Source organism: Pecten maximus, chromosome 7, assembly GCF_902652985.1.
Source record: "Pecten maximus chromosome 7, xPecMax1.1, whole genome shotgun sequence".
Classification (NCBI taxonomy): Eukaryota; Metazoa; Mollusca; class Bivalvia; order Pectinida; family Pectinidae; genus Pecten; species Pecten maximus.
Genome location: NC_047021.1, coordinates 34541858 through 34557590, shown reverse-complemented (window position 1 = coordinate 34557590; position 15733 = coordinate 34541858). Strand labels below are relative to the sequence as shown.

At 34.7% G+C, this 15733-nt stretch overlaps 1 protein-coding gene across 4 annotated transcripts in view; it reads right to left on the bottom strand.

Annotated features, from left to right (window-relative positions):
* LOC117330673 overlaps window positions 1–15733 on the bottom strand; it is a 48926-nt gene that overhangs the window by 9158 nt on the left and 24035 nt on the right. For 3 of the 4 annotated variants that reach the window (XM_033889109.1, XM_033889110.1, XM_033889112.1), the window contains one exon: window positions 3358–4194. In XM_033889109.1, coding sequence (XP_033745000.1) covers window positions 3358–4194 — 837 coding nt within the window. Of the gene's footprint in view, window positions 1–3357; window positions 4195–9781; window positions 9896–15733 lie in introns of those variants that run through there. The other variant, XM_033889113.1, reaches the window with a different exon arrangement.

Below are 15733 nucleotides of genomic sequence, written 5' to 3'. Positions count from 1 at the left end.
AGAACTGGGAAAAACTCATTCCTGCCTAGTGCCACAACACAAATTGAACCGCGGTCACCAGTGTGAAAATCCTTGGCTCTACCTCCTGAGCCAAAGAAACATGCTTGGTCAGCTGATTGACAGAGACTATATTAAACACTATGTACAAGCCACAATGATACAAATAAACAGATTGTAGCATTAAAAGGGAGATCTTATAACAGAATTTTGAATTACTATAAAATTCTATCCTAAATCCCTACATAGTAAATTAACATTACTGACCCTGGGAAAATTTCAACACATCTACCTCGCTACTTTCAGATGATAGATAGAAGTGGTTGTGATCCATCATTTTGTAAAACATAAATTATAGATATTTATAAAACAACACAAGATTAATTTCCATGTGAGCCCTTACATACTTGATCCATGCAACAGGGTAATTTTCTACGGTTTACAGGACAAAATAAACGGGAGACGAAACACATCAGTAATAAATGTCAACAATGTCAGCAACCGCTGAAGCGTGTCCGTGTGTAACGATCCACTGTTTGTTTGTTGTCATGTTAGGTCTGACTTCAGACTACTAGTTAGTATGTAAATCTAACAACTTCAGATCCAATTGTTATATCAGTGAAAAGAATTATTGTAGCATTCCTAAGGTATCGTTTATATGAAGTAAAGCAGATTAGTAAGATACAGCATACTGCACTGTAATTGTGTGAATATCTACTGTAATTGTGTGAATTTCTGCTGTAATTATGTGAACATCTACTGTAATTATGTGAATATCTGCTGTAATTGTGTGAATATCTGCTGTAACTGTGTGAATATCTGCTGCTCTGCTGTAATTGTGTGAATATCTACTGTAATTGTGTGAATGTCTGCTGTAATTGTGTGAATGTCTACTGTTATTGTGTGAATATCTACTGTAATTGTGTTAATTTCTGCTGTAATTGTGTGAATATCTGCTGCAACTGTGTGAATATCTACTGTAATTGTGTGAATGTCTACTGTAATTGTGTGAATATCTACTGTAATTGTGTGAATATCTGCTGTAATTATGGGAATATCTGCTGTAACTGTGTGAATATCTGCTGTAATTATGGGAATATCTGCTGTAACTGTGTGAATATCTGCTGTAATTGTGTGAATATCTACTGTAATTATGTGAATATCTGCTGTAATTGTGTGAATATCTGCTGCTCTGCTGTAATTGTGTGAATATCTACTGTAATTGTGTGAATATCTACTGTAATTGTGTGAATGTCTGCTGTAATTGTGTGAATGTCTACTGTTATTGTGTGAATATCTACTGTAATTGTGTTAATTTCTGCTGTAATTGTGTGAATATCTGCTGCAACTGTGTGAATATCTACTGTAATTGTGTGAATGTCTACTGTAATTGTGTGAATATCTACTGTAATTGTGTGAATATCTGCTGTAATTATGGGAATATCTGCTGTAACTGTATGAATATCTGCTGTAATTATGGGAATATCTGCTGTAACTGTGTGAATATCTGCTGTAATTGTGTGAATATCTGCTGTAATTATGGGAATATCTGCTGTAACTGTGTGAATATCTGCTGTAATTGTGTGAATATCTGCTGTAATTGTGTGAATATCTACTGTAATTGTGTGAATGTCTACTGTAATTATGTGAATATCTACTGTAATTGTGTGAATATCTGCTGTAATTATGGGAATATCTGCTGTAACTGTGAATATCTGCTGTAATTATGGGAATATCTGCTGTAACTGTGTGAATATCTGCTGTAACTGTGTGAATATCTGCTGCTCTGCTGTAATTGTGTGAATATCTACTGTAATTGTGTGAATGTCTGCTGTAATTGTGTGAATGTCTACTGTTATTGTGTGAATGTCTGCTGTAATTGTGTGAATATCTGCTGCAACTGTGTGAATATCTACTGTAATTGTGTGAATGTTTGCTGTAATTGTGTGAATATCTACTGTAATTGTGTGAATGTCTACTGTAATTGTGTGAATATCTACTGTAATTGTGTGAATGTCTGCTGTAATTATGGGAATATCTGCTGTAACTGTGTGAATATCTGCTGTAACTGTGTGAATATCTACTGTAATTATGGGAATATCTGCTGTAATTGTGTGAATGTCTACTGTAATTGTGTGAATATCTGCTGTAACTGTGTGAATGTCTACTGTAATTGTGTGAATATCTACTGTAATTGTGTGAATATCTGCTGTAATTATGGGAATATCTGCTGTAACTGTGTGAATATCTGCTGTAACTGTGTGAATATCTACTGTAATTATGGGAATATCTGCTGTAATTGTGTGAATATCTGCTGTAACTGTGTGAATATCTGCTGTAACTGTGTGAATATCTGCTGTAATTGTGTGAATGTCTACTGTAATTGTGTGAATGTTTGCTGTAATTGTGTGAATATCTGCTGTAATTGTGTGAATGTCTACTGTAATGATGGGAATATCTGCTGTAATTGTGTGAATATCTGCTGTAACTGTGTGAATATCTGCTGTAACTGTGTGAATATCTACTGTAATTGTGTGAATATCTGCTGTAATTGTGTGAATATCTGCTGTAATTGTGTGAATGTCTACTGTTATTGTGTGAATGTCTGCTGTAATTGTGTGAATATCTGCTGTAACTGTGTGAATATCTGCTGCAACTGTGTGAATATCTACTGTAATTGTGTGAATGTTTGCTGTAATTGTGTGAATATCTGCTGTAATTGTGTGAATGTCTACTGTAATTATGTGAATATCTGCTGTAATTGTGAGAATATCTACTGTTATTGTGTCAATGTCTGCGGTAATTATGTGAATGTCTACTGTAACTGTGTGAATATCTGCTGCAACTGTGTGAATGTCTACTGTAATTATGTGAATATCTACTGTAATTGTGTGAATATCTACTGTAATTGTGTGAATGTTTGCTGTTATTGTGTGAATGTCTACTGTAATTGTGTGAATATCTGCTGTAATTATGTGAATATCTACTGTAATTATGTGAATATCTACTGTAATTGTGTGAATGTCTACTGTAATTATGTGAATATCTGCTGTAACTGTGTGAATATCTACTGTAATTATGGGAATATCTGCTGTAACTGTGTGAATATCTGCTGCAACTGTGTGAATATCTACTGTAATTGTGTGAATGTCTGCTGTAATTATGTGAATATCTGCTGTAATTGTGTGAATATCTACTGTAATTATGTGAAAATCTGCTGTAATTGTGTGAATATCTGCTGTAATTGTGTGAATGTCTGCTGTAATTGTTAGAATGTCTGCTGTAATTATATAAATGTCTACTGTAATTGTGTGAATGTGTGCTGTATTTTTGTATTTGTCTACAGTAAATTAAACTTACAAGGGATCGCCCATGGCATCTCTGTCCTTCATCAGCCTATCAACATATTCTGTAAACGAAGTCTGCATGTGACCATTTCCTCCCCTTCGAACAATTTCCAGTGAATTTCCATACAGAACTGACCACTTGCCGTACTCACGCTTGAGATTCTTCACTGACCATCGGTCAGGCTGTGTCCAGTCCTTGGCTCCATTAGGAAACGTCACTATCAGGGGTTTCTTGTATCTATAAACTTTCTCAAACTGTTCACTTGTCAAATCTCGTACCGAAAGTCGATCCATCGTACATAGAGAGGAATCAAACTGCTGGTTAGTTTTATCACTAGCTAACTGCCACCCACCGGTTGAAATCGGCTTGGATTTATCTGAGGAATTTTGAGCACTGTTCTTTGATGATGATGATGTAGATGATTTTGACGAAGATGACGATGACGACGACTTTGATTGTGATGATGATTCTGGTGATTGTCTTGACTGTGACGATGACTTTGATTGAGATGATTCTGACCCTTGCTTTGATTGTGACGATGACTTTGATGATGATTTTGACTGTGGGGAGGGCCTAGACTCTGATGTGAGAGGTGGAGTTTTTGATCTTGTTAAATCTTCTGGAATCAAGGAAGTTAAATACGACATTGGGACATACATAATGACGAGATAAGTGACCACAGCTGCCACTGCGGCCATGACTCCCACTCTCAGAAGATACTGAGGAACACCATTGGTCGATTTTTTGTTTTTCGTCCTTGATGGACTGGGAGGTTTCGGATGCTCCTTGTTTCCATGGGTGCCGTTTGACACAGGCCGATTTTTCTTTCCCATAGGTAACAGGTTACATCTGTAAAATGAATAATAGATATTTAAATAACAATACATAACAATAAATAATCAATACATACATTGTAACAATACATACCAATACAAATAATAAAAAAACAATACATAACAATACAATTAAACAATAAAAAACAATACATAACAAAAAATAACAATACTTAATCAATACATAACAATACATAACAAAACAAACAATAAAAAAACAATAAATAACAATAAAAAACAATACAATATCTATATATATAAACTATGATTAACATGGGTGGGCATATTACCAAGTATGCGCTAAATGCAATAATTAGCTCTCCACAGTCGGCACGGTGGGTTAACTAGTGTGATAGACTGATGCAGCTATAGATATTATATATACAGAACTACTATTGATTCCTTACAGCATGTCTAAATTATTTTGTTATCTTTGCACAGTAAAGTTTGAGCAGAATACAAAGTGATTTATTATTCTATAACCGATTATATTAATATGTATCTACATCTGTCAGAGAAAAAATCTGCAGTGATCTGTTGGAACGTACGTCTTACAACAGTTGTGTATGTCATCCTTCTTTCAGTTGTTACAAAAAAGAAAAGAAAAGGAAAACTATCATTTTTTTACAAGCACCTTTAAAACTGACATTTTTGATAAAGGAATTATGAAATATTAACAAGGAAACACATCCATTTACATATAAGGAGATTTCAATCCGAATCCCCTAGAAACAGCTGCACCAAAAGGTGCAGTGATTTAAAATGTATCTAATGCAAGAAAGGTTGATAGATATGTCTGTATGACAATGGTGTGTCAGCAAGAGGCCCAGAGGGTCTGTATACTCACCTGGATATAGCAGTAAATATGGGGGAAAACTCTGGAAGGATCTGAAGAATTTGTTATATCCCCCTTCCTCATGGTATTCACCATTCAATTTGTTGCTATCCATTTACATTTCAAGAATAGCACCATTAATTTAGTGTGGGAGTGGCAGTTCACACTTTAAATTCTGCGGATTTCATTTTCACAATTTTACTTTTTATCCAAATACTTATATTAAAAATAATCCCAATTTTGCAACATGCATTGATAGATGTAATTAAGGTTCATGACCAGACTTTCAGTAAATATTATTTGCTATTGAAATAGTTAATGTACAAACACCAGGGTGTTTGCGAGATTAGCTATGGTTTTACCTGTGTTTCTTTTGAAAATGGAACACTTTGTATTCACAAAGGCCTACCAACTCTTCCTAATAAACCAAATTGCAGAATTGTAAAGAAAAAAATATTTAAACAGGAAAAGAATTTTTCTTTGTTTTGTCCTGGTGATTTATTGTGTTATTAAGATGGAAGTGAATCTGTTCTTACTGATGAGGAACAGTTTCCACCTTGTAAGGTGTTCTGTTGGTCCTGTTATACAATTAAACTGATTCGGCCTCACCAGTATGTGTTTGAAGATGTTTGAGCTAGTGAGGTAGGCCTGTACTAATATATGTTCTATATATAGATATGTGGTATCTGTAGCCTATTTGTAACATTTATGTACCTCTATAGCAAATTTGTCTATAGGCATACTCAAAAGGAAAATCCCTGTTTTAAACTACCCTATTTAATTTAAAAGATGTAAATATATTGAAAGAGATGTTATAAAATCCTCTCCCTGTGCCATACATTTGTTTCATTAAAAAAAAAAAAAATGAAAAAAATATAGTCTTGTGTATATGCTTTTAAAAATAAACCTATGTAAAAAAATGAATATATTTAAATTTTCAATAAATTCAAAATCAATAAGATTAAAATATCCATTTAAAAATCAGTTCTTGGGATATCAATTAGTGAAAGATTTAAATGATTCACTTTGAAAGATGCTTTTTTAATCATAAATAGGATAACAGTGTTATTGATGCAGTAAAATTATAGGTTCAAATGTAAATAAAAGAGAATAAAAATTAAAATTATTGCGTCATTTATGAAATAAAAATCCAGATTTTATTATAATATATTGATGAACTGAAGTTCAATTCATTTTAAAATTTAATATGACCTTTGATATTTTGTAACAAAAACTAGTCTCTTTCATGCTTGATATATATGGAAACCAAATGTCAAGGTCAGATCCAAGGATAAACCAACACTCTAATATTCATTACACATCAATTTCCTCGGGCAGTATATATTTCTGAACTAATCAGGCAGTAAGTAACATTTCAACAAAAAGGACAATTGCCCTTTCAACATGAGATTTGTATTGAAGCCACAGAACAATATAGATGAAGGGATTATATTTGTATCACATTTGTTAATACCTCAAACATTCCTGTTGTTTACCTACTAAAGCACTATGTTGTTCAAGCAATAAGAAACCCAAAGTTTTGGACTCTTAACCGGTTAAGTGATCAGGGGAAAATAGCTGACATTTAATTTTTGTTGAATGACGGCTCAATAAATGAAAATGCAGAAATTTAAGCGGCTTTAATTCTTACTACAAGTACTTAAACTGCTGTTATCTTTAAAGGGTTCAACTCTTAACTAGTATTGAAGAAAGACTAAAATAGTGAAAATCAGACAAATGGAAAACAATCATATTGCTTATAAAAACACCACAAAAAGTCCAAAAAACCATCTTCAGTAAAACATATCTATTGTGCAGATTGAAGATTATCAGTTAAAATCTAAAGCATCTTAATGTATCAATTAAATTCACAAATTTGAATATTTCCATCAAAATAACCTCACTGGCCAGTCCATTGTTATCTATTGTGATGATTATCATGTCATCGTCATCAAGGATTAAGATTAATGCATATGATGTTTGAAAAACTCAACCTTAACCATGCATTTGAACTGGTATAACTGAACATTTACAAAAAGTCGAAACTTAAAAATGCTCTGTGTATATATATATCCACCATTCTAATTTTGAAACTGTTATAACCTCATGTTATTACCTCCCCTGATATTATGTTATTACCTCCCCTGATAGCATGTTATTACCTACCCTGATATTATGATATTACCTCCCCTGATATTATGTTATTACCTCCCCTGATATGATGTTATTACCTCCCCTGATATGATGTTATTACCTCCCCTGATATGATGTTATTACCTCCCCTGATATGATGTTATTACCTCCCCTGATATGATGTTATTACCTCCCCTGATATGATGTTATTACCTCCCCTGATACCATGTTATTACCTCCCCTGATATGATGTTATGACCTCCCCTGATATGTTATTACCTCCCCTGATATCATGTTATAACCTCCCCTGATATGATGTTATTACCTCCCCTGATATTATGTTATTACCTCCCCTGATATCATGTTATAACCTCCCCTGATATCATGTTATAACCTCCCCTGATATGATGTTATTACCTCCCCTGATATCATGTTATAACCTCCCCTGATATCATGTTATTACCTCCCCTGATATTATGTTATTACCTCCCCTGATATCATGTAATTACCTCCCCTGATATTATGTTATTACCTCACCTGATATCATGTTATTACCTCCCCTGATATTATGTTATTACCTCCCCGATATCATGTTATTACCTCCCCTGATATTATGTTACTACCTCCCCTGATTTCATGTTATTACCTCACAGTGATGATGTTAAGGGGATATTTAAGTAACCATCTAAGGATATACGTACATGTATGTACCCGCATGTCTTGAAAATATTCAAATATGTTTGACCTCATTTTTATCCCTAACAGGTCCCAAACCTGGAGAAAACATGTGTTTTGTGGTACACAAACGGAATAGGTAAATACCATGAGTATTAAGACATTTATTTACTTCTGCTTGCAAAATTTCATCATCAAAACAACAGGACATTTACCGTATCTTTTGTTGGTTAAACATCCAGCTCTGTCATTGTAAGGTGAGGAGAATGCAGAGACCCTATGGGAGCATTGTACAAAGGATGGAGAAACATTTTAACTGATCTTTCATTTGACAATAATCGTCCATTTTGTACAATTTTGTCAGTCCGGATCAAGAGTATCAATGACCATGAATATAAAGTTTTTCAAGCGAACTCGTATAAATCAACTCCTACTAAAGACGTTATTTTGAACAATTTGTCCGTCCTCCCATCAATTTCCGAGATGTATTGTTGGGGAGTGACAATTGTTGATGTCCTGGTTTGGCTCGTAGCTTCAAGTAAATGTCAGGCACCCTGGCGAGTAAATGTGTTACAAACTGTATGTTGTTGTTATCAAAGTGTAATTAAGTGCACCATATGCTTCGTGTGTGAAGATTTTTCACCTGCTGGGCAAGGTATTAAATATCGTTAGACAAACTGAGAGCTGATATTTAACAGTGCATTTTTTAACCAATATACAACACTTTACTGCTTTTTGTTTTAAAGTTCAAGGAAAACGTCATAGTCAGAATTTTTTTTTTCAGTGAATTAGATATTCAAATCCATTATTTCATAAGATTTAGACTTTAATTCAACCTAGTTAGTCATCCCAATACTAGTCCCTCTTATATCTCCCAGACTAACCCTAGTTAGTCATCCCAATACTAGTCCCTTAAACATCCCCTCAGACTAACCTAGTTAGTCCTCCTGATTCTAGTCCCTCTAACATCTCCCCAGACTAACCCTAGTTAGTCATCCCAATACTAGTCCCTTAAACATCCCCTCAGACTAACCCTAGTTGATCCTTCCAATACTAGTCCCTCTAACATTCCCTCAGACTAACCCTAGTTAGTCATCCCAATACTAGTCCCTTAAGCATCCCCTCAGACTAACCCTAGTTGATCCTTCCAATACTAGTCCCTCTAACATCCCCCAGACTAACCTAGTTAGTCCTCCTGATTCTAGTCCCTCTAACATTCCCTCAGACTAACCCTAGTTTATTCTCGCAATACTAGTCCCTCTAACATCCCCCCAGACTAACCCTAGTTAGTCATCCCAATACTAGTCCCTTAAGCATCCCCTCAGACTAACCCTAGTTAGTCTTCCTGATTCTAGTCCCTCTAACATCCCTCAGACTAACCCTAGTTAGTCCTCCCAATACTAGTCCCTCTAACATCCCTCAGACTAACCCTAGTTAATCCTCCCAGTTTTAGTCCCTCTAACATCCCTCAGACTAACCCTAGTTAGTCCTCCCAATACTAGTTCCTCTAACATCCCCCAGACTAACCTAGTTAGTCCTTCTGATTCTAGTCCCTCTAACATCCCTCAGACTAACCCTAGTTAGTCCTCCCAATACTAGTCCCTCTAACATCCCTCAGACTAACCCTAGTTAGTCCTCCCAATACTAGTCCCTCTAACATTCCCTCAGACTAACCCTATTAGTCCTCTCACTAGTAGTCCCTCTAACTCCCTTCCAATACTAGTCTACTAACTTCTCCTAAGACAACACTAGTTAGTCAGTCTTATTCTAGTCCCTTCAACTTCCCATACGACTTACTATAGTCAGTCCTAGGTTAGTTACATGTATCTCTTGTTTCCCCCACCAAGGCCCATTCCATTAATGATTCCCCCTTAAAACCATAAAATGGCCCCTGGATTAATTGCTTCATAATCTAATATAATATGCCAACCAACCAACCAACCAACCAACAAAGACTTACTCCTTGTCAGTCTGACTCTGCCTAGCCCTGCAAATCTTTGCTAGTCCCTCTTACCATGTCTTTAGTGGTTTGGCTTCTATGATCCAGAATTTAACTTTTAGTCTCCATGATACTGGCACGTCTTATGCAGAAAATTTCACCAGTGTTTCAAGCATATCATGTTTTTCCACAAATCCGCTCAGAATCTCCATTTAAAAAATAAAAATGTTTGCCTAGATGGAAACTGCTATAATCTCGCTCAAAATCAGAATTATATTAGCAAGTACCTGGAAACCAGAGATTGTTGACAACATGTACCAGCTTAAGTTTTGTTGTTCTACTCGACACATCAATGAAACACAAAAGTAGCCCTGAATGGGGCGGTCATGCTGTACATCTTCAGAACGCAATATCCCAACAGAACAGTTGTATATTGGAGTAAGTTATGGGCAAAAACAACCCCATTCATTACCAGATAAACGAAGCCTACATGTAACATTGAAGACTACTACATGACAAGAGGTATAATGGGTCTGTATAATGCTTAACTGATAAGCCCATGGGGCCCTCAGTCAATGGGATAAATGAGAGTTTGGCTTTCTTCCAAGTTACATTTCACACCAGGTGAAATTGACTATCTGTTTTATCTGGACAAATCTATGGTATTTTTCTCTTTGAACGAACTAAAAAATTATTTCTTTATAAAATGCGTCAATGATAATATACTGGTATGGATGATGATCAAATCACAGTTTTTGTTTAATTCTTGAGGTCCAACACAATTATTGTACTGTTTATCATAACTGTGCATTGTTATTGGTATGTATGGTGGACCTCAACTACCTTTGGACTCCAAAAAATGTTTTTAGAAATTATAAAAAGATAAATTTTGGGAGGTGAGCTCCTTTAGACTTAAAGATGGGTCTGTGCAGTCATAATTGAAGTTGAGTGAAGTTTGCAGCCCAGTCCTTTCTGATGCTAGGAGAACAAGTCACTCAGTGTGCCTTAAGATCATCTTTGATATAATGTTACAAAACATGGTTTCGTACTTACACACTCAGGATAAATATCCATTCCAATAACGAGTTAGATTTAGCATCCTCCAGCACAATTAAGTGAACATGTAAATATGATGTTATCAATTATACACAATCATACGGTTGGTGATTATAATTGCTATGTTATGTTTAAGTTTTATTTCCAGGAGAATAACAGGATTGAGCACTTCACTAAAGCAGAAATATTGTCTGTAACACTAATCTGCACTGACTGACAGGATTATATATGAAAGGGGAGATAATCACCCAAATTTATTTCATAACACAAAAATTAATTTTACATTAAGGGTGTATGATATAACTTTCCTGTGCTGAACCACCTAATGAGATGTTATTAAGCAAATTGTTTTAAAGGAGCACATTATTACAATTCACAGTGTACGGGAAGCATACAAACCAAAGGGAGACAACTCTCAAACAAATCGTAGGTAAAAGATATAGGGTAGTACCCTAAAGGTAGACAACTCCAACACTAATAACTGAAATAATATGCAAACAAATACTTATCCTTAAGGGAAATATCTATCAAAAATAACAATCAAATAATTATGTGAAAGGCAAATTATTTGATTTCTTAATATTTTTTTTATCAAAACAAGAATTAACACATGACATTAATTCTCTCATGCGCTATAATTAGAATTCTGGTATTTGTTCAATAATGTAATAAACCACACAGACTACAAGTATAATTTGTAAGGTAGCATACACCCTTAAGTGAATCACCATCACTATACAGGTGTATATCAACAGGATGTAACAATGCTAGACATTAAAATCTCATTATCTACCATGTAACATATACAAAATGTAGGAGATACAAATCTTTACCACTGAGATAATACACAGATGTTGGGTGATGTTTGTAATACAACATTGGTCAATGTTATTGAACTTGTCTGTTGTACCTGTCCTGTTTGTGTTTTTTAAGATCTTGTACCATAAAACTGACACTAATTGTCACCAGGTAATGTCCAAACAGACAATTCCATGCTCTGTACGATAAGTAGAGGATTTCACACAGTGTGTATAAACTACAACAATATTTCATTTGCCATTTGATAGTCCTGAGAGCATTTAAGAAAAACTTTTAAGAAATACAAAAAGGCCATTTTGGATAATATCTAATTAAAGTAAACATCATAATACATGTACCTTATACTACATGAACAATTTTTAGTTATCTCCCTTTAAAAAAATGAAAAAAATACCATTTGTTAAATATTTAATTAATGTAAACATCATAATACTGGTATACTCCATGTACAATCTATAGTTATCTCCCCTTTCTATACTATTAAGATCAGTCGTTTGTTCTTCATGTCAAAAACTTGAATATTTTAATCAATTTTTATGAATCTGACTTCTTTCTGCAGACACAATTTAAGACCAGCAAGGTCTTATTTTCATTACATAACTTTTAAATATACGTATGTTCAATAAACTGAATAATGGATATACAATATACTATGGAAGTTTAGACATTTTGTAGGCGATTGTAAATTTTTTTAGTTCTATGCATAATATTGAGGTAAGACCTTGTCTTGTCATCTCTTCTTATGTATATATTTGCGACATCCAATTTCTCTTGCATGAATTTATCATATTTTGGTATGAAATCAGTCTAGATTTAACCAAGGGGAAGGAACTTTGTAAAGTATCATTAAAAATGAATTCCTGTTAGAAATGACATCAATCTATCCTGCTAACCATATGTACATCTCCTATAGAATCCAGAATTTATTGCACCATTCTTAATATACCAAGGCAGCCAAGCATGTGCTGCTCACAAAACTCCACACCCCATATATACATATTATATATTTTCATAATAGAAGAATATTAATTGAATTTGAATGAAGGAGCGTGGATGAATTTTTAAGTAGTTTTTTTTTTTATTTAGAAATTAAATTGCTATAAAAACTGATAAAAAATATCTGTTGTTGACTGCATATTGTAAGTCCTATTATATTAATTTTCAATGAGTTAAAAATTGAAGTCCAGAACTTGCATACTTCGGTTATCAGAACAAACCAACTCTAAATGAGGTCTGTTAACATAAGCTCAAGTCACTGACAAAGTAAGATCTGTCTCTCTGACAAAATAAGCGCTGGCTCACCGGAAAAGTAAGCTCATGCTTACCGACAAAGTAAGCTCTGACAAATATTAAATGACAATGTAAGCCCATACTGAAAAAGCAAGCTCTGACTCCCTGACAAAGCAAGCTCTGACTCCCTGACATCTGACTCCCTGACAAATTAAGCTCTGACTCCCTGACAAAGCAAGTTCTGACTCCCTGACGAATTAAGCTCTAACTCCCTGACAAATTAAGCTCTAACTCCCTGACAAAGCAAGTTCTGACTCCCTGACAAATTAAGTTCTTACTCCCTGACAAAGCAAGTTCTGACTCCCTGACAAATTAAGTTCTTACTCCCTGACAAAGCAAGTTCTGACTCCCTGACAAATTAAGTTCTTACTCCCTGACAAATTAAGCTCTAACTCCCTGACAAAGCTAGTTATGACTCCCTGACAAATTAAGTTCTGACTCCCTGACAAAGCAAGTTCTGACTCCCTGACAAATTAAGTTCTTACTCCCTGACAAAGCAAGTTCTGACTCCCTGACAAATTAAGCTCTGACTCCCTGACAAATTAGGCTCTAAATCTCTAAAAAAGTAAGCTTGACTCACTGATGAAGTGAGCTCTGATTACACCTCACTGACAAATATAGCTGTTAGAAGACATGCATTTTTAAACATTTCACAAGATGCATACTGCTTTGTAGTCACCGTATCTACAATCGTAATCCAATAAGATGTATTTCTTGACACCATAACATTACCGGAGAGACCCTATAGCCTAGGTGTTGACATTTTGACCGTTTTTCATCAAATATTGATAAAAATCCTATAGTTGAACCAAAATGTCCAGATCTATTTCTGTGGTAGACTTCCTGTCAAGTCGAGTGTATAAGGTTGGTATTGGGATATCATTGGAAATATGCTATTTTTCTCAGACGCCATGTGTATATTTGCCTCAGTGTAAAGAATCAAGATTTCCTGTATAATTCTAACGAAGGAAATCTCCAGGGTTAAATTAATAATCATTTCTGTCCCACTTAATGTGATAATCCATGATTTATCGTAGTTTCTTGACAACCATAACTTATTTACAGCAGCAAAAAATAAATATTGATTTGAGAACATATGCTGATATTTATCAGTCTGTGCACAGTGATGATTCCTTGTGTGAATTGTTGTAGTCAATATTACTTCAGAATTGTGAGATTTGGTTTAGTGATTTTCTATTATCTTTACGTATATGAAATAACATCCCAAGAACTCCTGCATCATATTGTTCAACTCCCTGTTATCCAAACTACATCCAGACAAAAATAATCAATGAAACTAATCTGTGTTTTCTCACCCAAAGGCAATATTTGTAATGATCTGCCAGAAATCTGTCATACAAAAAAAAACAAAAAAAAAACAGATTCATGCTGAGCATGAAATAAAATTTTGATTTCAATACAAAAAAATATATCAAATCAACTTTGTTGAGTAAGTCTTTCCTCAAAAACACCAACCCTCTGTCCAACATTTGCCCCCTATTTCTCCTAAGGGACACCAACCCTCTGTCCAAAATTTGCCCCTATTTCTCCTAATGGACACCAACCCTCTGTCCAAAATTTGCCTCCTATTTATCCTAATGAGCACCTCACCTCTGTCCAATATTTTCCTCCTATTTCTCCTAATGGACACCAACCCTCTGTCCAAAATTTGCCCCCTAATTCTCCTAATGGACACCACCCTTTTGTCAAAAATTTGCCCCCTATTTCTCCGAATGACCACCTCACCTCTGTCCAATATTTTCCTCCTATTTCTCCTTATGGACACCAACCCTAGGCCTATGTCCAATATTTGCCCCCTATTTCTCCTAACCCCTACTATCCAACTGTAATTAATGACTTTTCCCCAAGGGACATCACATATCAAGAATGTGCAACTCTATCTTAGCCAGTTGAAATTGGTTCCTTATTGTATTTTTTGTTCACTGTTCCACACTAACCCTCTGCCCTCTGTGAGTCGATTCCTTCCTTAAATTAATATTAATGGCCTTCCTCTGGTGATTCAGTTCAATTACAGCAGATTGTGGGGAGCCACCTTCCAAAGGAAAAGTTGACAGATGGATCTTACTCTGAAGTTTTCCTTGTCAACTTGTGATTTGAGATATAGGCTGGTTGTATAATAAGAAAAGAAAAGAAATGTATTTGAAATCTTGAGAATCCCCAAAAAAACTTAGATTTCTTATCAATATAATTTGCATCAGATTTTTTCAAACTGTGATATTTTGTACCGATCGAGATAAAATACATCAGAAATACTATACACAACAGAAGTTTTAAGAATTTCTCAGATTTCAGATTACTGCGGAGTGACATCCTCAATGGTACAATTAGCAGTGTTACAAATCTACACATGATTCTAATCAGGAAACATTCATCGGACTAAGATTCCGTTCACCATTTTTTACCATTAGGTAGAGTATACATGGTGATCATGGTCATTAACCCCTGTCCAGGGAGGGGGGACTTCAGATCCATCTTCTTCATTCAGGATCATCTATGTACCTTTTGATTTTTAATTGAAACCACACACCAGGAAGTCTTTGACGCAGACTAGTTTTAGAATTGATATATTCCATCTAAAGTAACATTTTAACAAACTGCATGAATCTAATCTATAAATTGGAAGTTGACCAAATTCTCTCTGCTGACATAGTGATATATGCATACCTATATTTAACACTTGACTAATTCCATGCACCCTAAACTTCCGTTTAAGCTTCATTTGTAAAGAATCCTCGACTCTTTATCTGATTATCATAAGATAAATGATTTCTAAAAACATTTCAGCCA